Source organism: Lissotriton helveticus, chromosome 5_1 (assembly GCF_964261635.1).
Source record: "Lissotriton helveticus chromosome 5_1, aLisHel1.1, whole genome shotgun sequence".
Lineage (NCBI taxonomy): Eukaryota > Metazoa > Chordata > Amphibia > Caudata > Salamandridae > Lissotriton > Lissotriton helveticus.
Window position 1 is genome coordinate 1999745398 of NC_136065.1, and position 27638 is coordinate 1999773035.

Genomic DNA, 27638 nt, shown 5'->3' on the forward strand with positions numbered 1-27638 from the left:
AGCAGTAGTCAGACTAAAATTAGGTATGAAAGCTCCTTTGTCTCAATACACAAGGCGGAAGGACATCTGAACCTCCGACCTTGGCCTTGAATGCGGCTGGCACACCCTGAGTGAGATACCATACCAGATTTGGATGACTCCCATATCATGAACTGTGCTAATGAAAGACCAACGTGTCCACACCCCACACACAGTTGTCCCTGCTTGAGGTACACCTGCATGGGTCCCTTGACACATAAGTAAAAAACAACCCATACGTCCAAACCTTGCACACACATACGACTCATTGCTCCGAGCTGTGGCATATCATCCACATAACTGCTGCCGGTCTGAGGAGTGCCGGTGCTACGAGACCAACAAACGCAATGTCAGGCCATCCCGGGCACATGCACAACCCCTGTCACGTGGAACTGTACCGTGCACAAATGCTGCATCTGTTGGGATCACGCATCAGTTACAATCTGAGTTTCTGTCTTGCGTACGTAACCTGCGTCCAGTCCTGGCTCCACTGTTGATCATGCAAATTCGAGTGGCCCATGGAGGTCTGCCTAGCCAACACAACGGTTGCTGAACTGGATTATGACTTGTGTGTGCGCCCCCTGTTGGCCCACGAACAGGCGTGTAACCGTGATACCCGTACATGGGATGCCTTGATATTTGGCGTATGTGCTGGCAGTAGTGGATGGGAGATTGCACAAGTCATCATGTGCAGTGACCACATTGAGGCACTCCCCTATTGGGCTGTGTTGCGGATGAGTTAATGGATTGGCTCTCCCTTGTGGTTAATGAACTCGACAACAATGTACTCTTGGAACTGATTGCCCATTAAGCTGTCCTCGCATTCATGGACGAGTAACTATGTTCCTGCAGCCACAAGGGATTGTCACTTAGAGCACAGGTCCCAACACGTTGTTGCATCTTGGAGGAATGGTCACATATCCCACCACAACAGTGGACATGTCTGCATTCGCCCAGACTCAGGATGCATGTGTGTGCACCTACGCGTGTTGGGCACCACCTGTGCAAAGTGCTGCAGTCCCATGGGCGGAGCTGCACAGCGATGTTTGCCAACCTTCCCAAATCTGACATACTGCTGGAGTCAGAGTACACAATGGCAATGTAGTACGACATGTGACCTTGCTGGACCCTTTCACCTGCTCACTGTCAGCAGAGCACACAGTTGGCGCAGTCCGGTGGTACAGCACTATGCAGATCCCATGGGCTGTGAGTCGTGTCCCCTGACACGGTGCACTGAGCAGATGCCAAATTTCACATGACTTGTCCAGCAAGGCAAGGTGTGCAGAGCGCTTTGCCATTCGTAATGATTTGTGTTCATTTTTGCCTCCCCATTTCTTGCACCTCAACATATTCCTAGGTTGCCTTGCCCGTACTGACACGCACATGCTAATAAAGTCTACACAACTTCACCAGTGTTCAACTGTGATGAGTGTTGATTAGAATGACAAATCGTGTGCCTCAATGAGCACTGTCCGTACACAGGGAGGGACTGACTGCCGCATGTACATTGGGAGTGAGTCCCTCTTGACAGCTCCACCTCTGTGAGCCAGACATTGTGGTTGGTATAGTTGCTGTTAGACCTGTGCTCTTACGTGTTTTCAGCAATATGAGTATGGTGTCCAACTTCTTGCCATGTGAATCAATGTGTTCCATCAAAACAGGCTGTGTCCACACAGATGTGTGTGAGTAGGTATGCAAAGAGATGTTATGTTGTCACATTTGATGGGGGACACTACTTCAGGCCTGCTACTGAATTTGAGATTTCTACACACAGCCCTATTTAATACATGGACATGGGGCTACGTTGGGGGGTTGCGAGATTGTTGTTCATGTGCAATGAGAGCACACCTTCACAGTCATCTAATTGGCCATGTGGGTCAGGGTCAAACATGCGCTTTGATGTCAATTACCAGGGTGTGTCTTTTAGTGCAATCAATGTCCCTACATTCATCCATACTTTTATACTTGAGTGAACATAGACATGACACATCTGTGTGATTTGGAATGTTGTATTCACATTCTGTGGAGTGTAGGAGCTGTAGCAGTACATGGCCATGCCTGGCTCACATCACATGGTTGCCCAGTGGTGGGATAACCAGAGTCTTCGGGGGAATGAAAAGTTAATTAGAAGAGGAAGAGTTCAGTCCGCAGCCGGATTGCTGTGTCATTGGTAACCAGAGCAGATATGGTTTCGGGGGACAGTGGAAGGTGTTGTTCCAGGGGATGATGCATAGGGCTGAACCAGGCAGGGACAGGCCATATGGCGGAGATGGATGCTACTACCTCCTACCTCACACAGTCATTACCATCCACAACCTACTCCTCTGATATGTCTTCTGTGTATGGTGTGTCAGGTGTGTTGTGGTGTTTTGGCTGCATCACTGTGTGTCACTGACACATCAGGGGGCGGAGGTGGTAGGGCAGCATCACTGGGTGCCAATGACACATCAGGGGGCGGAGATGTGTGTGTTGAAGTTCCTACAGCAGTTATCTTGTACAAGGTCTATGACAGCAATGGCAAGATGAGGATCTGCAGGGCATGGAAGATCCCAGCTACATCTCGCTGGTGTTCAGCCGTGGCAGCAATACTTCCAGCCTGCATCGGCTTCATGGTCTCCATTGTCCTCTGCATCTGTGCCAACTCTGTGCTGTCCTCGCTGGAGCCTGTCTGACTAGACATTTCTTCTATCCGAGTAATTGCCCCAGCGATGTCAGCCAAGGATTGTTGGAGAGCATGGAGTGGACAGTGGGTATCCGTTATGGACTGTAAGTGTTCCCTGATGGGACTCAGACACCCATGTATGGCATCTAGTATGGCTGCCATGAGGTCAAACCCCACCCGTAGCTTATCAGCCATCTTCTCCTGGCACCCTAACACACGACATTGGAATGCCATGTGTTGGTTGTGGGGGTCCTGGGAGACAGCCATGGTGGTGAGTGCTTCCTGCTATGTGGTTTGTTCAGGGGGTGGGGTCACCTTGATGCAGCTGGGCTGCCCTGCTCCTGGAGGTGGGGTGCGGAGGCTGTCTACGATCCGTTGGAGGATGTGGGAGCAGGGGGTCCTCTTCATCCTCACTGAAAAGAAACTGGTCTGCTCTGCAGGAGGTATTGATAGTCTCTCTGAAATGTAAAGGGGAGATGCAGGTTAACAGTGTGTCCCATGTATGTTGACGCAATGTATATGTTTCCAGCCAGACAGCATGACAATGTACATTGTGACTGTTTTGAAGAAGCTGGCTATTTGATGGGAGACAGTGCACATTTCGACTACATGACTGATATGCGGTTGTACTCGTACATTATCATCTCACAGTTTCATGTAATGCCAGAGGTGCTTGGCCAGTGTCTATGCACAAGCGGCACCAGTTGTGTCCTCTGTCCTGTGGTGTAAGTGTTGCAGTTTGTACCACATTGTCGTCAATGTTGATGTGCTGTGATTGTTATGTGTGTGTGATGCATTGTGGGAGAGTCACCCCTGCAGCTCTGATTTAACTGCCCCTTATAACTTTGAGACAGTGTGCCTTTGACTTGTGTGCTTTTCGGGTGCTGAGGTGTGGACGACTTGGTTCATTTATGCTCTTGGACGGTTTTTGTACTCTTATGCATTGTTTGTCTGCAGATGTGTTGTTGACGTCAGGGGTTGTATGTGCACGTGGATGTGTCGGAGTGTGACCCATTACTTTGAGGGTGTGTTCCACACTGGGCCACCTCAGTGTGGTGTCGTGCACCATGTCATGTATTTTGGCTGCAGCCATGCTATCGGTCATGCAGTGTCACTTGCATTGTCAGTGTGGCTCACAGAGCCACAGCTTTGCTGGATTCAGCACATGTGCATGGGTAGGTTGTGGGATGGGTGATAGGGAGGGGGGACCCTCTGTTATATAGTGGGCGGGGGCCTCCTTGGTGTTTCTATGTGTGCTGCAGTGTGCCAAGGTCATCAGGGACATGTTCCACAATCATTGTGGGTGTGCAGTGTGCTACACATGATTGTGCATGTGTGCCATTGTGCCCATCCTTCTCGGTCCCCCTAAGCACTGGTCGTTACTCACCCTGTTGCTGTTGAGTCCGGTCATATTGAGCTGTGTCTGGGCTCCTGACTCCTTGCACCGTCTCCACACTGATGACTGTGGCCACCAATTCCTCCAGCTCCTCCTGTGGAGTGGGATTCCCACCTCCAGTCGCCTTTGCTGCCTTCCTGTTGGCAGCGAGTTTCTGTTTGGTTTGGCTTTGCACATCATGTCAGCGCTTCTTGACCTCCTCCATTGACCTCCTCAAGACTCCAACTGCATTCACATTGTTAACGATGGACTGCCATATTTCTGTTTGTGTTGCCAATGACGCAGTGGGGGTGACGAACAGTTGTTGGTAGTGTTCTGCCACCTCCGTGACGATGATTCGGTCTTCCTGCGTACTGAACCCAGTCTTCCTCTTCTCCTTGCCCTTCCCCGAACATGGGGTTCCTGGCTGGTCCTCCGTGGGGCTTATGGGGTTTGGGTTGTCCTGTGCACTCGGTCTGGATGCATCCATGATGCAACCCAGTTTGATTTGGTTTTGGTCTGTTTTTTTGTTGCTTTTATAGTGCATTTTCCCGCATGACGCTTGGGAATTGCAGGCCTGTCGCTGGTATTTGTATCACGGTTTGGGGCATCAGAACTTTTTTTGCATTTTGCATTTTTTCAGCGTCGCGTCAATTTTAGCGCGGTCATTTGACGCGTTATTGTGAGACTATTGCATGGCACCGCCCTGTTGAGAATGCCACGTTAACACAGCATTCTTTTCCCGTGATAGACTGCGATGTGAAGAGTTGCATTAAGCTAATTTTGCGATGTTTATCACACGTTCTTGAGAATTTCCCCCAAAGTCTTATAAACACTGCATCAGATACAAGAAATCAGAACATCAAGGTTTGGCAGGCTCTTCAGACAGCAATTGACCACAAAAATGTAATATGTATTTGGAAATTATATGCTGGAGATGTGAAGGGCCTGCCAAGAATCTTGAAGTTAACATAAGTCCAGATAGGAGGCTTGAGCACTTCTTCTTGTTGTACCAAAGGCCTAATGATTCAAATAATGGGAAAGGTCCCACTGGAAGAGCATAAAGGGCGAGTACCTGGTAAAACTTGTATTTTTACACCCGCAGATGGAGATAGCTGAAGGTATCCAGATTCGGAAATCAGGTAGAGCAGCAGGCCCCTACAACATTTCAGTTCATGTGTTTAAAAACAATCAGGCTTGTGGATCGGACCTTTAACAGAGTTGCTTAACACTGTAATAGTTCTTGGTGTGGTTCCAGAATCACAGAAGTCTTCCATAATTGTGCCAATTCACAAGAAAGGAGAGAGAGATGACGCCTTCAATTATTGGCTAATTTCCATATTAGATAGCACCAGGAAAATCTTCTTGAAAAATGTTATTCATGTGGCTCAAGACTTGGACAGAAGAAAACAATATTCTATCTAACTTTTTGGCTGGATTCCGAAAAGGCCAAAGTACAATAGACCAGGCACTGAGGTTGTACATGATTTCTGTGACATATATGGCCCTGCAAAACTCCCCACTCTTCTTGGTCTTAAGAGATCTAAATACAGCATTCAATTCTTTTGATCGCTTAGTTCTTTGGAGTATTCTAATGGAAGGAGGCTTCCCAAGTAACTATTTGATAAAAAGAGAATGCACATAAAGTTGGGTGTTAGGCAGACTTGCGTACCTGCCCCAGCTTTATTTAACATTTACATAAATTGGACGTGGCAGTCTCTCAGGAATCTTGGTCTTGGTGTTCGAATATTGGAGAAGGAGCATATTATGATCCTGCTGTTTGCAGATAATGCATTAATATTAGCCTGTACTGAGAAATCAATGCATCGACTTTTGGAAAGCTTTGAGTTATTCTGTAAGGTAAGGTATGAAAGTTAATAATCAATACTGAAAAAAACAAATATATGATAATTAATCCTAAATAAAAGTTACGGTAGACATTCAGGATTTATGGTAAACCGTTTGAACGAGTTAAAACGGAGGAATACCTAGGTATACAAATGGATGATCATTTACATTGGAAACTCATCTGGCAAAGTCAAAAACAACCTTGCCGCAAACCTCTGGCGCAATTCTACCTTTTGCTAACTCAAGCAGCAAGACTCTAAAAAAACAGCATTGATTGCATTCTAGACAAAAGCACAAGTGACCTGCTCCTATGGTGCTGAACTTTGGGCTTTTAGGAAATTTCAGGCTCTTCAAAAACTGGAAATAATCTTCTTGCAATGTATAATAAACCTTGGCCCTGGTACTCCAATGATAGGATTGAGAGCTGAGCCAGGGTTGACCGCACTGGAGGATATCAACACATTTTGTCCCGTAGGATATTGGGTGCAAGCCTGGTCGAATCCAGTTCTTGCATCATTAGAATGGTCCAGCAGGAACTGCGACCATGCAAGAATTACAATAGTTTACCATGATTGAAGCATGTTTAGAACGTTTCAACATCCATTGGTTGGAAAGAGCAATGAAATAACCTGGAACTGATTAATAAGACAAACCTAGAACTGGTTAAAATAAATATTGGGCCTGTATGTGGCGCATGCTGCAATCTAGGAAAGGCATCCTTCTGACTAATTACCTGAAAGTTATTCTTGGACTTGCTGTTCCCTCCTGAGAAAAGGGCTTTATATCTCATAGTCAGATTGAGAATGCTGCAGGCGGATATGACATGTGTTCCTGTACATTAGGGTGTCCTAAAATATTTATGCACTTCATGCTGCTGTGTGATGTTTTGCTGAAAATGTGAAGGATGAACGCTATATCTAATTGATTGGTTTTAATAGTGATGTAAATTATCCATTTGCACTTGCACTTTACATCAGATCATGGATGATGCACAAAGTGTAGAATTTATATGAACTGTGCTTAAGTTGTTTTAGGTTAACAGGCATTGTGATAGTTTTATTATGTGCTGTAACTATGAATGTTTTATTTGTTATGGCATAAACTGCTCACAATAATTGTTTGACATCAAGTACCACACCTGCAGGAATGCTCAGTGGGTTGTGTGGGGCTACCTTTAACCCAGACTTCCTTTCTTAGTGATGGTGCACTATACTAAGGTCCTGAATTAGATCTTGGCAGATGGGTTACGGCGTCGCAATGTGGACGGATAGCCCGTCTGCCGCAATATAAATCCCATAGGCTATAATTGGATTCATATTTCAGAAGACGGGATATCTGTCCCTGTAGTGACGGAGTAACCGTCCGCCAAGATCTAAATCAGGCCCAACGTCCTTCAACCTGTGGGTTAAGAATCTAAACCCTGTAGTCCTAGTCCCTAGGACCTAGGATTTGCAACATGCCCATTACTCCTGTATGGAGTGAGGATCAGAGTAGGAACAACTTGTGACTATGTAAGGTGTCAATACCCATTGATTCCTGTAGGACGAAAGGATCGAACTAGACAGCTTGTGCCCCTGAACTCCCCTTATGGTGGCAATATCCCTGTTGTAAGTGCCCTTTACATCACTATGGAATGAAGCTCAGACTACACACCAACTAGTAAGCTCCTGATCCCAAGGTTGCATTTCTCTTGTGCTGCACTTAATTCCAGTTTGGCGTAAGGATAAGAATGCACACATCATTTAAGGTGACAATAGTAATTATTGTTCCCTTTACTCCTGTATGGAGTGAGGATCAGAAAAGTTACAACTTGTACTCCCTTTAAGGTAACAATATCCTTGTTGTGTTATTTACTCCTGTATGAGGTGAGGGTCATACTAGACACTAATTGTGACTCTCATAAGGTGGCAATACTCTTGTTGTGCCAATTACTCCTATATGAAATGAGGTTAAGACTAGACACACCATGCAGTCCCCAATACTGGATGGGTTTCACAATGGAACTATCATGCCAGAAGTCACCCAGGTTTGTAGTGACAAACAATCGGGGAACAGGCTCCAGGAGTGGTGGAGAGAAGTGGCCTTCAGCCTTGCCCTGTTTATCATACCTGGACAAAGCTGTGATAGAAAAACGCTTTCGCACCCACATTAAAGGGCACATTGATCTGTCTAGCCGATGAGTTATAAGTTACAAAAAACCCTCTGTTGTGCATTAAAAGGATATTTCAAATCGCCTATGAATTCCAATGAACTCAGTGGAGAAGCGTGGCTCAGTGGTTAGAGGCGGCAGACCCGGAAGCTGAGATCGACCGTGGACCAGGGTTCTATTCCCCGCCTCGGCGGGTCTCGGGCTCAAAAATTCCACGGACTTGACAATTCTCGCTCCCTTGCCTACTCGACTCACGGGGTAACACTCTGCGACTCTGGGCAATAGCTTGCTTAATCTCCACTACGGCCCCTCGCGGTGGGATGCCTGGTTTTCACCTTGTGGACACCCTGCCGGGGTTTCTCACAGGGGAATACCAGGACGGGTTCCCTAAGCAAGCGCTTAGATACCGTGTCGGTGATTTGCGCTATATAAATACATGTACATTTACATTTACATTTAACAAGGAGCTCGGTCTTCATACCCATTCTTCCATGGTCTCAGAACTCCTTAGTAGTTGTAATATCCTTATAATGTATGGCAGAGGGTGCTTTATCCCATATATAGCATTTATGTAGTACAAAATCATCCTGGGCGATACGATAATAGGCTGATTTACATAACAAGGAGCGATGGGAGCCTGGTTGTTGCTGGTTACAGAGTAAAACCAGATTGTTTAGAGAGAGAGGAGTAATAGGTTTGGTTTTTCCTGATTGTAAGGGGCACTGCACACCAGCTTGGTTACAAAAGGAGGGTTGACATAAAGCTGGTGTTCATTGTTAGAGACAGCATATATTGTCCCATTAGGAAGAGGATTACCTTTATGATCTTATTGTTAATCCATAGAGCCCTGCATGGGGCAGGCCCAGGATACCTGAGAGCGAGAATCTGTTTCTATACCCCTCCCAGAAGTCTGTATTCAGCAAATCTCTTTTTGGCTAAAATCCCTCAGATTCATAAATTCAAGACTGGGGGCAGGTCCTTCTCCTTCTTGGGACCGTCTTTATGGAATAATCTCCCTCTAGAATTAAGATGCATCACATCCACCCCTCTGTTCCGAAAGAAGCTTAAAGCATGTCTTTTTTCTAATAGCTGATTTTGCTCCTTGGTGTCCCTCGATTTTCTACTGTCTGTGCAGAGTGCCACGACACTCTTCGGAGGAGCAGTTGTGTTGCAGACATGCCCTTCACATTACATTACATTACAGACATGCTTGTTGATTCCAGGAAGGAGTGATACGAGTCTGGTCTCTATTCCAAGTGTGGGAGATGTGAGCCTAGTTGTGCCTGGTTAAACAGCACACATGTTTTACACAGGGAGGCAACACATGGGAGTGTTGTTGCCTACTCATAGATGGCACACAAGTTTACATATGGGAGAGGAAGATGATCCCGGTGCACAGTCCATATGTGAATCTGATTACTGATGACACATATTTGTTTACATAGGGAGGAATCACATTAGTCTGGTGCTCACTTACATGAGCAAGCAATGTGACCCTAGTGGTGCCTGGTTACATATGACATACAAGCTTGTTCATACAGACAGGAAACATGAAACCAGTGATGCTAGTTGCAGATGGCACACAAGCTCATTTACATAGCGAGGAGTTATATTAGCCTGGTGCTTCTGTATAAACGTATATGTGAGCAGGGTTACAGGTGGCACACAGGCTCATTTACATATAAGACTCGTGCTCCTGATTTGAGAAGGCACACTTGCTTTTTACACATGGGAAAGGTAGGAGCCAAGCACTCTTTTACATATGTGGAAAATGTGAGCATAATGGTGCCTGGTTACAGATGATGCACAGGAGTTTTTAAACAGGGAGAGGGTATAGATGACTGAAGAAAGCCAGAGTCTGGCAATCTGCAGTATGATGGATTTTCAGTCCAACCACCATTATGTTTTACAGAATGTTCTCGGACCCCTGGCATCAACCATAATCCTGCTGACACCCGAACCAGGTCATGTGGAGTCTGGTGTTATCTCTGTCCGCTTTCAACACACTATGTACCGATCTGTAAATATCAAAGGCTCTTCAGCTACAGCTATAGTTGGTTTCAACCTACACACCGATTAATAGGTAGAACTTTTAAGAGACTGCTTTCATGTGTCTAACTTATATGGTCACAACATTCAATCACAAATTAACTAAGCCAGTATACAGAACAAACAGCCTGATTCATCAAAGACCCGTTTTGCGAGTCTTTAATAGCGATTCATAAGGAATCGCTATTAAGGACTTGCAAAACGGGATTCATGTAGAAATTGCATAAAGAAATGCGCTTCCTACACATTCCTTATTTGCGATTAGCAAATTGGTAATCGCAAATAAAGAATAACTCCCCATGCATTCCTATGGGCCTACAGGCCCATAGGAATGAATGGGGAGTTATTCCTTATTTGCGATTAGCAATTAGCTAATCGCAAATAAGGATGCGATTTCAAGGGTGCAGGGGTGTCCACAGGACACCCTGTAGCACCCCTGAAATGTAATCTACATTGGTGTTGCACACACACATGTCCAAAGGACATGTGTGTGTGTAACATGCAACTTAGAAAAATGCATTTAAATGCATTTTTCTAAGTTTTCGCTATTTACCACGAGGTTTGACCTCGTGGTAAATAGCGGCCCTAAATAGCGAATTCGCAATTTTAAAATGTTTCATGAATAGCATTTAAGGAATCTCTAATAGAGATTCCTTAAATGCTAATCCTCGCAATTTAGCGAATTCTTTATTAGCGATTTTTGCATTTGGGATGATGAATCCCAAATGCAAAAATTGCACTCGCAAAGGGCCAGATTCTCAGAATCTGGCCCTTTTGCGAGCGCATTTCGCTTGATGAATCAGGCTGATAGTTCCCCACACCACATTGTAAGAGAGATGAGTGCTACTCAAGTGTGAACGCGTTTAACGTTATATATTTTTCCTATTTATGTACAATGACTATCACTGAAAGGCATCAGAGCTTTGTACAGAGCCTAAAACAAAGATAGTCAACGTGTGGTAAGAGAGTAGATGGTTTCTAACAGTGAAAGAGGACTGTTAATTCGTCATGATATGTTATTCTTTACAGTGGCGCATTGCACCTCATTTCTGTCACAATTTGCAGCTCTGACATTTTCATATGTGTCTGGTTTATTATTCCTATTACAGAGTCTTCTGCTATAGATTAGCATGATGACAAAACCCATGCAGCCAAATTAAGAACAAAGGGATTTTGACACAGTCTGGGAACACTAACAATATATCCTATGTCAAACCTCACATGTTTTAAGGATGGAGATCAAAGAGTGATATAAAGTGATATACTGAAAAAGTAACCTGGAGAACTGCTGCAAATTAATGCAAATTGAAAGCTAACCCAGAAGTTCATAACCACAACTGTGCGACTTGGAAGCCTATTATTTCTCAATTTAGTCCTTGTTTGTGATTACGTTACAGTGCTCACATTATTATTCGCAATACAAAAGGTGAGAGTCTGGGCTGTCTGGTCAAAGAAGCTTATTTACATATAAACAGGGTGACAGCCTGTTCACAAAGCACAATACAACTTGTTTATGTAAAATGTTTGTACACAGCACAGGGCAAAGTGGTTCAGGTAACATTGTGAGTATTATATAACAGGAGCGGGCAGTCTTCGTTGCTGAGATCTGAATGTCTGCAGGGTAGCATCTTTAGCTCTTTCAACTGTTTAAGAGAGGGTTCCAGTCTCAAAATCTAGGGGCACAGCTAGCAACAGTTCCCCTCATGGTTTTTACTTTTTGCAACTACATTCAGTGCAGAATCCACCCAAGACAATACGCTTTTCTGCTAGGTGATCTGCTTCCTAGAATCAGCCTTCCATGCTTTTCCCAGACTTTATTCAGCAAAGGTAACCATGTCTTCCAATAAAGTGCTCTTAGCTCGCTTTTGTTAATTTGGGTTAAGCACTAAGGCATAAGGCACGCTGGAAGGTAAAGTCAAACAATGGAAGTCAAAAATGTCAATATAGTGTAGTAAAAAAGAGACAAAAAACTTCAATATTCAAACCAAGTTTAGAAAAACAAGAATATTTAATATTTACTCAGAGGCAAAATCGAAAGGAAGTATGTGATTTAAGGATTATTTGCAAAAACAACTGTCCCAACAGAAATAAATGATACTGTTAGTCATGTACTCAAAACCATAATAAAAAGGTAAATGCACTTTAAAAAAAAGAAGATTCACTGAATCAATGTTGAAGGCGCATACAAAGTAGAAGTTGTCCTAGTTAGCCATGCCCGAGGTGGCACTGGTAAGTCTAGTCTCCGGTGATGATTAACAGTCGAATTTGATGCAAGGTTTTGGGCTAAATCAGTCTCAGAAGGTGACGAGCTGAACAGAAGTGTCTTGTAGTGCAAAATCCCAACAAAGTTGAGTTGGGTCATCAAGTTGAACCTGAATCTATGGCCATCAAAATGCGTGAATCTTCAAACATTTAAAACAGCTATGAAGTACTCAGAGCTTCCAAGTTATGGAGATGATTTAACGTTGATGATCTAAGCCAAAGCTTAGAACGTGGTGTGAGAACCTGCAGCGTACTGGAGTTCAGGCTGATGGTTTGAACATGAAACTTGTACCTGTCAAGGTATATCACAGCAGGTTCAAAGGTCGATCAGCAATTTGACCCATATCTCAGTTTTCCAAGAGGAAAGGTAGAATACCAATAAAACGAGATCAAGGTATTGATGTCTCAGGTTTTGGGCTCTCGATGCTTTCATTGTAGCCTTAAAGCAAGGGTAAAAACTGTTCATCGTATAAAAATGCACACAAAGGATAAGAGTACCTCAGAACCAGTAACCAGCAAAGTAACTTTGGCACCCATGCAATGGTAAACACAAAAAAATCAAGAAAAAAGAGAAGGGAAAATAAAAAAGTAAATACTTATAACAGGGTTAAGAACATGGAAGAATTTTATGATCATAGCACTGTAATATCAAATAGTTGTGACAAGAGTCTCTCATGAGGCCCAATGATATTTCAAGTACAGAAATAATACTTCAAGTAATTTGAAGCCTCTCCTCAGTCAAATACCTCAGACAAGTGGCCTGGTGTTCGAGCAGGATCTTCCAATTTGCTCCCATAGCAGTCCAAGTACCAGCATCCACTTCAGATTTACCACTTTTTTCGAGTTGGACACCTTGAACGAGTAAACTATACATGCAAAATGACTCTACATTTTTGAGTAAATTTGATATTTTTGGCTATTCACCATTTACAAGTGTAAAGTTATTCAAAAGGATATTAAGGGAGGCAGGGGCTTAAAACAGAACCTCGTAGAAAATCATCATAAATTATAGTAATTTATTTAGCATTTTCTAAAATACATATAGATTCAATAGAATATTAAAACACAACATCAATCTTTAAATAATTGTTTTATGGTAAAATGTTAATAATCTTTAATTTAAAAATAATGTGCCTAATTTAGTCTTAATAATTTCAATTTCAATTAATTCTATAGATAACAGTTTTAAAAATTTGAGTTCATATACATAGTAAGTAAACACAAACATTTTACTTTAGGTGTTTTATAAAGAAATCTTCAAAAATTCATTTTTATTTAATGTAGATTAATTAAATATTTACTTGAACATATGTTAATAGTTCTGTCACATTCTTTATTTTGTTTGCATGTAAAGCAATATATAAAATTAAATTTATAGTACTATTTCACAAAAATATATTTTCTAAATTTATTTAACTTTTTACATTTTCCCTAAACATTTCCTGATGGCAGAGAATTCTCTATAGTAAAGTTTAGGGAGAAGTACAAAAATGCATTAAATGTGAAAAATGTGACTAGAAATATTACACAGTTAAACCTCAATAACGTATTTTAATTTTAAAACCAAATTATTTTGAATATATAAAATGTAAACTATTTTTCTCAAGTTTAAATTGAAAAACTTTCCACCTAAAGTAACATTTTTACTGTTTCAATTATAGAATGGGATGTGTAGAAATAAAGAAAACATAAGTATACTTTAATAAAAACTAATGCTACATTAGCATTTAAACTAGAATTATTATTTCAAAACAAATATTTTACTTTTAGATTTTTTTAAATTATTAAATAGCATCTGTGTTGTTTTCAACTTGGTCAAATAATCTAATTTAGCATTATTTGCTGTGGGGTTTTATTCGTAGACCCTACCTCCATTCTTTTCTCTGAGGCAGTGCTGCAGTACCAGTGGATGGAGATGAGTAGTGCTGGACATCAACTCTTTTTGTGTCATTTTTGTCTGCTTATTGCCTTCTGTAACTTTACCTTAGAAGTTTCATTTGTGAGTTGCAATAGGCTTAAACTTTTGTGAGTGAGGCCATGTCCCTTTTGAAATCCCTCCTTCATCCTTCCTGAACTGCTTCGCATTAGTCAAAAGTATTTCCCACTTTTCAGGCTCTCCCCTTTGTCCCTCCTGCATTTACTTAGGAGTGCAGAGACTTTGCAGTCGCAGCAGAGATTTATGCATAGAAAACTGTAGAAGAGGTGGAATGTCCATAAGTTTGTGAATAGCATTTTGCAATCCTTTAGTTGTCCTATTGTAGTTTATGAAAAGACCAGATTATTCGTTACACTCTTCTGGATGTATCCGATCTGATCTAAAGCTTTTGAACCTCAGCAGATGGGAAGCAGGTTCCATTTGCAGCAATAAGGAAATGGAAAGAAGCCAATAATGTGAATATTTGTAATACTTGGTTGTGTCTCCTCGGAACATAAGTGTTTAGGACTACTAAAGGTGGTGCCAAGAATGGTTTACATGCTCTGTGACCCTTCCTGGGATACTGGGACCGACGGGCCAGGTCCTTACTGATCCAGCGGGTATCACTACTAGTTTTGCGGACTATTATGCGAACGTATATGCCTCACAGGAGATTCTTCCTGTGGACACCATTGACTGATTTATGGCCGACCTGCCCCCGCGATCTCTATCTGATGACGTGCGACCTAGATGCCCCGATCACCGTGGAAGAGGTCTAATCTCCCCTTATGGACATGCAATCTGGTAAATCACCAGGACCGAACAGGTTTCCATGCGAGTTAATTCAGAAATACTCGTCCCCCATATCACTGCACTACCTTCAGGCCGCGGTCGACGAGGGCTTCCTCCCGGCTGACTGGCGCCACGCCGAGATAGTGGTCTTCTTGAAGCCCGGCTGACCCCCTAAGCACCATTTACAGACCAATCACCCTCCTGAATGTTGAGGCCAAACTCCTCGCCAAAATCATTACTAATCGCATTCTCCCGCATATCTCTACACTTGTTCATTCCGAGCAAGTGGGCTTTATGCCAAATCGGGCGACTCAGCACAACATTCTTCGAGCGCACAACGCGATTGCCTCCGTAGACCGCTTAAATGAACCGGCCGCGCTCCTTCTAGCCAATATGGATAAGGCCTTCGATTCCCTCAATTGGACCTATCTACTCGCATTGCTCACCTGCCTAAATATAGGACCTAGACTTCTACAGTACATTTGACTCTTATACACTGACATCATGGCCTCGGTGCAAGACATTGATTCTTTTTCACAGCCATTCCATATCGGGCGTGGTACCAGGCAGGGCTGTCCCCCTACTTGTTCGCCCTAGCCATCCAGTCACTTGGGTCCCGGGTGCATGTAGATGACCAGGTGTATGGCTTCGAGTGGTCAAGCGAGGTGTCTGATCGTATATCGCTCTACGCTGACGACGTCCTATTCTTCTTTACACGCCCAAATAGGTCTGCCCCCCGGCTACTCCGCATGATGGAAATCTTTGGCCAAACTTCTCGCATCTATATGAATGCACACAAGTCTTGTTTATGGTCTCTTTGGGGGAGTAATCAGCTGGGAGCTTGGGCACAACAGGTCACGGTTGTGCCTGATGGCTTTAAATATCTTGGGGTGTTCTTATCATCATCTGAACTGGACTCCTGGTCTAAAAATCTAGCTCACCTACTGCCTCGAATTAGACAACAGGTGAGCACTTGGTCGTCTATGCCCCTGATACTGTTTGGCAGGTCGGCCATTTTTAAAATGGTTTAGTTACCGTACCTACTTTACCAACTTCAAAACTACCCATACCCAATACCCCACACATGGTTCTGACAATTGAATTCAGCTCTCAGTCATTTCCTCTGGGAGGGGCCCTGTGTGGGTTGCCCTGCGAACATGCTAACAATCCACTTATGGCCACACGACCCCGGATGTCCAACTTCATCATGCAGCCTCCCATCTTCTTGTCCTAAATGACTGGTGCTACAGTGACCAGCGGGACCCTGCCAATGCGCTTGAACGATGGCTGATGGACCCTAAATCATTGCACATGATACTTTACTCCAACGCAACTCTCGGCGTGCTACCACCCACGACCCGAACTGTCTTTGCAAGCTGGCAGCAGGCTCTGCGTAGGATCGGTTGGGGGGGCAAACTTACCAAGGAGACTCACCTCTGGCATAATGGCCTCCTGCCGCAGTTGCTCAAGCTCCCTGGGTTCACGGGCTGAGATGCTATTGGAATCTCAATGGTCGGGGATGTTCTTCGGGCCAGATTCTCAAGTCATTCCAACAATTGCAGGCTGACTTCCAAATGCCCGCTCCCAAATTCTATAAATATCTTCAATTCCGACGTGCCTTTTCCCCCTATCTCTCATGACAAGATACTATTCCCGATTTTAGCCCTATTGAGGCAGAGGTGTTCATAGGCGAGATGGGCGCACACAAAATCACAGCTCTATACCGCACCATGGTCATTAACAGTCATGATATACTTAACAAGACTACGGAGGCTTGGCAGGACGACCTGGGTCCCCTCGCCAAAGATGACTGGGTGGAGGCCAAAGCAGCACGTCTTCGACTCATACCATTCAAATACCTCCATAGGGCATGATTTACCCGATGACTGCTTCTCCCTCCTGCCTCTGCTGCAGATCGGCCGAGGGTACCTTCCTCCACACGGTTTGGGAATGCACAGCCCTGTCACGCTTTTGGTGTGGTGTGCTGACCTGCCTTTCCAAGGTCCTGGGATGGGACATCCCACGATCGCTGCGCTTAACCATGCTCCACATCACTGACGAAATCGGAGGGAACAGATACAAATGGCACCTGCTGTTTACAGGGCTTACTCTTGCTAAGCCTGACATTGCCAGGGCATGGAAGGCGACCTCCCCGCCTTCGGTTGGGGCCAGGAAGCGTGGCCTTGACTTCTCCATGAGGCTTGAAATTCCAATTTTTAAGGCACACGGCTGCCCCCAGAAACACCCAAAAATATGGAAGCGGTGGGCCGATTATCATGGTCTCTACCTTGAACCAGTTCCTCCGGCGCAAATTATTGAAGATTTGCCCTGTTGATTTCATATTGGGTGCAGGCCCTGGGTCCGGTTGTACATTTACTGTCCTATCACGACTGGAATTACGCATAAATTTAGACTGTGCAGTTGACACCTTTGTTTTTGGTTTTCAATGTGCCTTTTCTACAGACTTTGCTTAATATACTCTCATGTTTCAGAGGGACTCATTGTAAAAAGTTGACATCTTTACCACTGTCATATTATATGTGCGATGCTTTGCCCTGGACCCTCCTGGGCTTTTTTTTGTCTGTCAACAATAAAATCTGTTGTGAAAAAAAAGAATTGTTTACATATGGTTGGTCCTATCTGTAGTTTCACAAAGACTAGAGAATGATGTAGTGGAACGTTTCAGAAATAAACTACTAGTCCTTCCATCACCTTTTAGTTTTTCTCAATGATACGCCATAAGTGTCACAGACATGAACAGACGTTGATCCAATAGAGACCTACAACAAAGAGACTCCCTGGTGATGCTCATTAAGGCTGGAAACTGTTTGAAGTTACTTGCATTCCTGAACATAGGGGTGTGGCCTCAAAATTCAGGATTGATGGGACCTTGTGGGCCAGAGTCATTGCTCGTTGGCACTTAGGGAGTAAAACACAATTAATGGACTGAAGCCAAAAATAATTACTAAGGAATTAGACTATTTGAAGCATGTTCATCTCTCGGTGTGTGCTTCTTTCACAAAACAGTTATTAAGACAATCACATAAGGCGTGCAATCTTTGTGGCTGCTTCAATTGAAGGTTTTGCAACGCTGAAACCTACTCCCCAGGTTTGACAGTGAGCACCTTTAGTCTTCCACACTGTCTCTCTCATATAGATAGGATGCATTTGCATCTTTTCTGAAATTTATTGCATTGATAAAGATGTTGTCCAATGTGAGTTATCTCTAGTCTATTGAGAATTATTTTTTGACTTAAGCTTTTCCAGCATTAAGAGAACTGACAAGGTCTTTACCCAGTGTGAGTGCTCTCATGTCTAGTGAGAGTGATGTTCTGACAGAAGCATTTCTAGCATTCATAGAACTGATAAGGTTTTTGTCCAGTGTGAGTTCTTTCATGTTCAGCGAGACCAGATTTCCGACTGAAGCTTTTTTGGCATTCAGAGCACTGATACGGTTTTTGTCCAGTGTGATATCTCTCATGTTGAGCTAGACCAGATTTCTGACTGAAGCATTTCCAGCATTCAGAGCACTGATAAGGTTTTTGCCCAGTATGAGTTCTCTCGTGTTGATTGAGACCAGATTTCTGACTGAAGCTTTTTTGGCATTCAGAGCACGTATATGGTTTTTGTCCAGTGTGAGTTCTCTCATGTTGAGTGAGAGCACATTTCTGACTGAAGCTTTTCCAGCATTCAGAGCACTGATATGGTTTGTACCCAGTATGGGTTCGCTCATGTTTAGTGAGAACAGATTTTGCACTAAAGCTTTTCTGGCACTCAGAGCACTGATATGGTTTTTGACCAGTATGGATTCTCTCATGGTGAGTAAGAGTCTTTTTCTCACTGAAGCTTTTCAAGCATTCAGAGCACTGAAAAGGTTTTTGACCAGTGTGAGTTCTCTCATGGAGAATGAGACTAGATTTCTGACTGTAGCTCTTTTGGCATTCAGAGCATGGATATGGTTTTTGTCCAGTGTGAGCTCTCTCATGTTGAGTAAGAGTCTTTTTCTCACTGAAGGTTTTCCAGCATTCAGAGCACTGATACGGTTTGTCTCCAGTATGGGTTCTTTCATGTCGAATGAGACCAGATTTCACACTGAAGCTTTTTTGGCACTCAGAGCACTTATAAGGTTTGTCCCCAGTGTGGATTCTCACATGTTGAATGAGATAGGATTTGCGAGTGAAACCTTTCTGGCATTCAGGGCACTGGTATGGTTTTTGTCCAGTGTGAGTGGTCTCATGTAGAGTAAGAGTAATTTTCTGACTGAAGCTTTTCCAGCATTCAGAGCATTGATATGGTTTGTGCCCAGTATGGGTTCTCTCATGTATAGTGAGGGCAGCTTTCCGACTGAAGCTTTTCTGGCACTCAGAGCACTGATAAGGTTTTTCTCCAGTATGCATTCTCTCATGTTGAATTAAACCTGCTTTCTCACTGAAGCTTTTTTGGCATTCAGAGCACTGATACTGTTTTAGTCCAGTGTGAGTTCTCTCATGTTGAGTAAGATTTATTTTTTGACTGAAGCTTTTCCAGCATTCAGAGCACTGATATGGTTTGTGGCCAGTATGGGTTCTCTCATGTACAGTGAGACCAGATTTCACACTGAAGCTTTTTTGGCAATCAGAGCACTGATAAGGTTTGTACCCAGTGTGGATTCTCACATGATGAATGAAAGAGGATTTATAATTGAAACCTTTCTGGCATTCAGGGCACTGATAAGGTTTTTGTCCAGTTTGAGTTTTCTCGTGTTTAGTGAGATGGGACTGATAACTAAGGCTGTTCTCACATTCATTGTTCCTATTCCAGATGTATGTATCTCCACGTTGGGTTTGTTCCTGTATACATTCCATGTTATGACTGAATCTGATTCCAGAATTGGCACTTGTTTATGTTACACTAAGCATTAACTTCTAAAATACACTGCAAATACTCTGCCAAACATTTGTATTTAGCTAATGTTAGCTTTTATCTGGAGTTCATTTTTCCTACCATAAAAAGCAGCCTATCTAACCTGTTTAATTACTTTCCACAGAGCAGCCCTTGCTTTTATTAAGATGCTGCTCATTGAACCATTTTGTCCACGTTATGCCTATGTGAATTTCCTCAAGCAGAATTAGGCTCATTATGTGTCTCCAGTTTATCAATAGAGTAACACTGGGCCCTTTAAAACCTCCTATCTCAGTGCAAGCTTTTCTTGCTGTGTGGCGAAAGCCGCACACTGTAAATTATTGACTTTCGTGGGTCATGACACTTTGAAACAACTCGGATCAACTCAAGAGACAGAGTTGATGGAGAAAATCTTTCTATATTAAAAAGTATAATCCAGAGGTTTTGATGAGGTGACAACAGGAAATGAGTTTTCACAATTACTTCTTTTAAACAATGTTTTCTGTCTTCTTGAATCACAGGAGATGAAGACGAAAGATGAGGCGATTGGTTATCCTGACAATTCTGTCACATCATGTGTACATATACTGCTTTGTTAGGGAGGAATTTGGGTCTCCAAAGCATTCTTCATATACCATTGATCAAATTTACAATACTGATTAATTTGCTCTCAAGTGCACTGCCTGGACTTGTTGCCAATTTTCTTAGTTCGTACATACCTCAAAATGTTAAATTTGTTGACTGCTTCTGGTCATTTTACTTTAGGAACATAAGAAATTTGAGAGATCACTTTGACATTCAGCAGTTTCTTCCACTCCACGTTCCTCAACATTCCTGGTGCAAAGAATCAGTTTATTTTTAGAGCTCTAGAATGTAGAATATTTTACTTTCTTCAAAATAATCCATTTCATCTTGTTGCACTGAAGTACATTCTTTTTTGGTTCATGTTTAAGTAACCTGTAAAAATAGTGTTAGAGATTGTAAATTAACACAGAGAAATAATATTTATGACCGTTTTCTTTGCAGAAAGAAAGCATTTACAGAAATGAGGTAAGAAATCTGTTTACATTGCATTTCTGACAGAGGTGAAACAGCTCATGAGCGCTATGTAGATTGGGAACTTGGAACCACTGGAACTCAATGTTGTGAGAGCAAAATTAATGAAGAAAGAAGAAAGAAACACAGCCTAAACATACATTCCGAAACAGATTTTCAGAAGCATCCAACACCAAAAATGTATTATTTCTTTTATAATGACTGACATCACAGTAACCTATTTTTTTTACACCTTAAATGAATTATCAGATACTGTTTACCTCCCTGCCTACTTAGAAGATTCATCTATTCCTTATTTCAGGGCTCCATTAAGGAACATTTTATTGAACAAAGGATTTGGCCTTGTTGTAATCACTGGTATAAATGCCACTGTCTGCTGAGGCTGTGTCTAATTAGCTCAGTGGAATTTGCCATTTCAAATTATGGGACAGATAATGACTTACTTGGTGACCTGGAACTTGTCACACTCCTCTAACAGGACCCAGGCACTGCAACACCTGAAAAATGGAAAAAAACATCACAACAGTAAAGGAAATTAAATAGCGACAAGAAAAGCCAAGCACAAAACAAACAGAGGAGAGAGGAAAATAAAACTATCTTAAACTCCCACCACAGGGACCCAGCACAGCCCTTGAAGTGGCAGCCAAGGCAGAAATGGGCAGGAAGGGAGGTTGCAACGAGGCATAATTCAGATTCAGAGAGCAAGGACGTGCAAATTACAGTCCAAGGGAGGAGAGTATCATGTGGGGTAAAGGAGGAGATGAATGTGCCAATAGTTGAGGAATTGCTGTGCAACACGGAAGGCAAGAATTCATAGCCTCCTCACCCAGGAAGGGGACTAGACCTGCACTAGGACCCCACCACATTCACATTCCTGAGGAATGTGGCTCCATCTGGTGCCTGCCAGGGTACCGGGTGGTCAGCCACATTAGCAGGAACACAAAAATTAAAGGGGAGGTTTGCAGGAACATAGGGAAGTCAGACACTGCTACAACACCCTGCGCAGCAAACCGCTTTGCCAGAGAACCCTTACTATTCCTAAGATCCCTAGAGTAAGAGGCAGAAAGCATTGTATAACTAATGAAAATGGAGATAATTAGCCTGACCCTGGAGTATACTAACTTTTGTAAAGAAACATGCTCAAAGCAGCTAGCATAAAACAAAAAAGGAAGAAGACTATGCAAAAGAAATTCCGGAATTAAAGACATATAAAGACAGAGAGAAAGACAACAGAAGAAAAGGGGGAAAATGAAACTCAGGGTTATAGGAAACCTTTCCTGATGTTTGTTAGTTTATTTATGTTTTTGTTCCTACGAGGGTGGCAGCTGCACCACCTGGTCTGTCCCCGAATACCTTGAAAGGAACTAAGGAGAAGTTTCAACCAAGAGCTTATTTGCATCAAACATGAATCACACTACATCTTATCTTCCAAACAACCATTCTAAAGATACAAAACAAAAGCAACGTGTAGTAATGTTATTGTGTTAAATTGCTTCTGCTGCATATAGGTCGTTCTTTATGATGTCACCTCTAGAATCTCAGTGTTGTCTAGGGATTGAATGCTTTGGGTCAGTTGGCATTTCTGCTGAGCCTGGTGAAGCTGTTCTCTATTGGCTCCACGACCATGTAGTCTTATAAATGCCAACTTGTATTTATACACGTTTCCGCCTAATTTACTACAAATTGATTGGCGACGATCTTCTAACTACATTGTCACACTTGTGACCTGCGTGCCAACTATTTCCAGATTTCTTGGATAAAAAGACAAGCAACTGCAAGCTAACATGCCAAACCAACGGTCCTTAAGAACCTCATCCTTTAATCAACCTGAACAGTCTTCTCTTCAACTGTCCAAGAGTTTTGGTTTGGATGTTTCCTAGTGCCTTACTCTTGAAAGCGACGAACTGGTAGGACACTTGCGTTGTGTTCTTGTTGTCTGCCTCACTGCGCGCAAAGACATTTGCCACACAACATTGAACATTTCAGACTCAGCGCTGTCTATCTTTGCGCATATATTTGAACGTACAGCTTTTTTAACATTGCCGTGCACCTAGCCTTTTACAAAATTCAACGGCCACTTACGTTTTTTTCTCTGTTCCCTTCGCAACCGGGAACGAGAAGCTTTGTTCTTTGTCCACGCGGACATTGTTTGGTTGCAATCTCCTTCATTCTCTTATTCTACGTCTTACTTCAGCACTTCAGCTCACAGTATTACGCTCCCAAACGTCACCTTGCATTCCAGAGGCCTTTTTTATGGTGGTTCCTATGACAACGCTGTTGTGTATTATGCGGTGATACACACACCCCTTTTAGCATTTCTAATCGTACACAGCTTCATGTTGTATTACAGCTGCCATTTTTTAGATGTGGTCTCCAGGACAACAGCTCTGTGTGTCATGGTGATACACACACCATTTCACAGTTCAAGACACATACGAATTGTGTTTCCGGCATATTTACCATCGCAATTTACAGCGGTTTTATTCCCAAGGCTGTCAGTTATGTATCACGCAGTGATACGCACACCAAACTCTTTATTAACAATTTGCAGCATTATTTTTCCTATTACGCGGTGATTTACAGCTTAAGTTTGTCATCATTATCTGGATGCACATATCTGTCTGTATGTGTATCAGGCGGTGATACACACGCCTATTGCTCCACAGTCATCAATTTGTATGTGAAAATCCCAGTTGCAGGTGTATTACAAGGAGATATATATACACTTTTTTTTTTTTAAATTCCCTTATTATGGATTAATCTCATAGAATGTGTGTTAAACGGTGACACACACACCATTGTTACATGTTGTCATTTTCAACAAAATGACACTGGTTTTCTTTTAACTTTAATTATACAAGGTGTGTTAACATTACATTTCTAACGCTGTCTCCATCCGTATTTAAATATATATAACGTCATCCCATTTAATTTATTTTCTTTGCTTAAAATGTGCACAATGCAAGCTGTTAACCCACCTCCTTCATTCCTGGCTGGACACACCAGGTGAACCTCCAGTTCGATGGGAAATCTGGTTTAATGCTTTCGAAACGTACTTAGGGGCTATAGGAGCATCAAGATATGCTACTGAAAAAATGCCTCTTTATTTACTCACTGGGGTTCGAAGGAAGATCTATTTTCAAACATTTACCCACACTGTCTCCAGAGGAAAGTGATGGTGTAGATAAGTTTCGAGAAACTGTTTTGAAATTAAAAAAAAAGGTTTGACAAACAACCCAGTCTTATGGAGTTAAGACATACATTTTTCAAGAGGAAGCAAGTGGACGATGAAGATGGGTTATATATATTTCTGCTTTGAGGAGATTGGCTGCAATTTGAAAGTTTGAAAATTGCATGGACCATCTCATAAGAGACCAATTTGTTTGTCAATGCAGAGACAAAAGCATTAGACAAAAACTTCTAAGCCTAATTGATCCTTCGCTTGAGGGGATGATCAAAATTGCTAAAAGTATTAAGATTTCAATGACGTCTCTCAAAGAACTTGAGGACAAAAGTAGTGACAATCTTATTGATAGTGTCAACGCTGTTAAGATTAGTAAACCTCATACTAAATCCAAGAATGTTACTAACAAAAGTTTTCCCAAGTCTACCAAACTTGAGGGAATTAATCCTAATATTTGTTTTAGGTGTCGTAATCCCACTCATACCAAAAATAGTAGATGTCCTGCTTTTACAGTCACATTTAATTATTGCAAGAAAGTAGGGCATTTTGCCAAAGTTTGTCTAAGGAGGAAAAATTCAAAGAATCCTGTTAATTGTGTGGTTGATTCTGACTCTGAAAGTGATGCAGAAGTAGTTTCTGTAATCCGCAAAGAGAATGAATTAGTTCCTGAAAGTACAAATGAGCATATTACTTCCTTTTCTGAAGCTGTGGAAGGTGATTCTTCTTCTTGTATGGACCCCATTGCAGACATCGGTGTTGCGGACAAAGTTCTTCAACTACTGGTGGATTCAGGTGCTCGCATTACGATGATTACAAAGAAATTGTTTGTGGAGATATGGGGAAATTCAATCGAATTGGCTCCTCCAGATCGATCACCTGTGTCTTATGAAGGACGCAAAATTGATCTTCTTGGATTTTTTGAAGATAAAATGTCTTTCAAAGGGAGGCGCATAAAAGGCAAAATTTATGTGCTGTCAAAGGTCCAAACATTCTTGGGTAGTTTCACCGGGGTTTATTTGGTATGATATTGAAGCCAGGGACTCGTGAACAAGTGTTGGTCGTGGAGTGCCATGACGACTCAAAACAAAACGACACTAGACAAAGGTGCATTACCAAGTTTACCTCCGTGTTTGGGGATCAACTAGGTAAGATAAGTGGTTTCAAACATAAGATTGTGGTCAAGCATGGTGCTACTCCAGTGAAACACAAATTTAGAGGATTACCTTTCAGCGTCAGGTCTGATTTAGAGAAGGGGCTTAAAGAGTTGTGTGTTAAGGGAGCCATCGAGCCGGCCAAATCTTCTTTGTAGCTTTCTCCCTTAGTGGTGGCACACAAGAAAAATGGTCAACTCAGGGTCTGTGTTGACTTGAGATCCCTTTACAAGGAGATATGGATCTACTCTCATCCCCTACCGAAAATATCTGATTTGTTTGCTGCCACCACGGGAGCTAAGTGCTTTTCAAAACTTGACCTTGCTAGCGCATATCATCAGGTGGAGATCCACCCGGAATCCAAACACCTCACTGCTTTCGAGTCTCCTTTGGGCACTTTCCAGTACCGTCGCATGCCCTCCGGGCTAGCCTCTGCGACCTCCATCTTCCAAAGGGTCATGAGCAACATCCTTAGAGACTTGGGGGCCCATTAGGATCTCGGGCGGATCGCGACCGCCATGCGGGCGGTCGCGATCCGCTCGAGATCCGACCCTACCCGCCACCCATTTCGCCCCCGCCATATTACTATGGCGGGGGGGACCGCGGCAGACGGAAAGACCGTCCGCCGCGCCTCCACCCGGTCAACAAGTTGACCGGGCGGAAAAGAGTTTAATATGGTGGCGGTTTGACACCGCCAGCCATATTAACATGGGTGCGGAAACATGCCTTTACGTGGCGGCTTTGCCGCCACAGAAAGGCATGCGGGATTTGCTTTCGGGGGCCCGTTGTGGGCCCCCTGGGACTCTGGGGGGTGGAGGTGCACATGGGGGTACCTATGGTACCCCCCTGCAGTTCCATGCACAACATGGCAGGCACCGCGCGGTGCCTGCTATGTTGTGCATGGAACTGCACGACATGCCTTCCTGGCATTGTGGTGGGCGGTACTGAGTGCACCGCCCACCGCAATGACAGGAATGCAGGATGCACCCGCCACTGTGGCAGGCGCATCCTAATGACCCCCACGGGCCCCCCGCCCTTATGGCGGGCAGCCCTGTTTCCCGATAGGATGGCGGGCGGAATGACCCCAATAGACTCAGTTCTTGTGTTTCAGGATTATGTTTTAGTCTTTGGGCAAGACTCCCAAAGTCATGACATTGTACTTCATAAAGTTTTATCTTCATTCAAAGAGCGTGGGGTTGGTCTCAAATCGGAAAAGTGTGAATTTGATGGCGACAAAGAGGAATACCTAGGACATGTTGTGTCTCAAGAAGGTGTGAGTCCCAAGCCAGGCTTATTAGAAGCCATCACCACTGCTTCAGACAAGACTGGTATTAAGTCCTTGTTAGGGCTTTGTGAATATTATTCTAAATTCATTCCTGATTTTGCCGCCATTGTTTGTCCCATAAGCGCTCTGTTAAAAAAAGTGTGCACTTTGACTGGAGTGAAGAGTGTGTTCTTGCATTGGAACGTGTGAGATCATTGTTGTCTAATTGTCAAGCACTTAAACCTTTTGATCCCAATCATGATTGTTGTATCACTGTTGACGCTAGCCAATTTGGTCTAGGAGCCATGTTAACCCAGTTTGTTGATGTGTTGAACAAACCATTGGGTTTGCTTCAAGAGTGCTGAGAGCTGCCGAACATCAATATTCAGTCATTGAAAAGGAGCTGTTGGCTTGTTGTTGGGCCATAGAGAAGTTTCGCCCATATGTGTGGGGTAACCGTTTATTACTCCTTACCAATCACAAACCTCTTGTGAACATTCTGGGTGACAACATGAGTAAGTGCTGTGCGCCCAGGATTCACATTGCTGGGGGTAAAGATTTCAGGGGCGATTTTTTTTGGGGAAGTTTCCAGTTAACAACAAGACAAAATTAAGTTTAATGTTCTTGTTGACGAAGATCGTGAAGATTGTTTTGTTGCCACTCTTGATCTTCTTGAACTTAAAGTAGGTTCAGAACAGGAATGGAGATCCACTTTTCTTGCTGATTCCATTCTTCATGATGTCTGTGAATTAATTAAGAATGGTTGGCCACGTGAAAAGGTTCTCTCTCCGTCACTACAACCCTTTTGCAAGATTGAAAGTGAATTATCCTTAGAGGATGGTTTATTGATGAGACGTGAGAAACTGGTTCTTCCTTCTTCTCTCAGGGTTAACATTTCGAAAGGAGCTCACAAAGGCCATTTGGGTGCCACACTCACAAAACGTCATATTCAGGATGCCTTTTGGTGGCCGTCCATGGATACAGACGTAGAAGACATGGTTCGAGAGTGCTGTGTTGGTAAGACTTCTGATA

General features: G+C 43.1%; 1 protein-coding gene and 1 pseudogene across 5 annotated transcripts in view; one reads left to right on the forward strand and one right to left on the reverse strand.

The window, feature by feature from the left end:
- The window catches only part of LOC144756156 (uncharacterized), a 551055-nt gene that overhangs the window by 328640 nt on the left and 194777 nt on the right, over positions 1–27638 (forward strand). For all 4 annotated transcript variants that reach the window (XR_013595087.1, XR_013595085.1, XR_013595086.1 and 1 more), the window contains exon 7: positions 20978–21001. Coding sequence is in view for 1 of the 4 variants with exons in the window: in XM_078645737.1 (XP_078501863.1) it covers positions 20978–21001 (24 nt within the window). In the remaining 3 variants the exon portion in view is untranslated. The remainder of the gene's footprint in view (positions 1–20977; positions 21002–27638) is intronic.
- LOC144756157 (uncharacterized) overlaps positions 16962–27638 on the reverse strand; it is a 337832-nt pseudogene continuing 327155 nt past the window's right edge. Inside the window, exon 6 of the transcript XR_013595090.1 lies at positions 16962–19811. The product of XR_013595090.1 is annotated as an uncharacterized LOC144756157 (transcript). The remainder of the gene's footprint in view (positions 19812–27638) is intronic.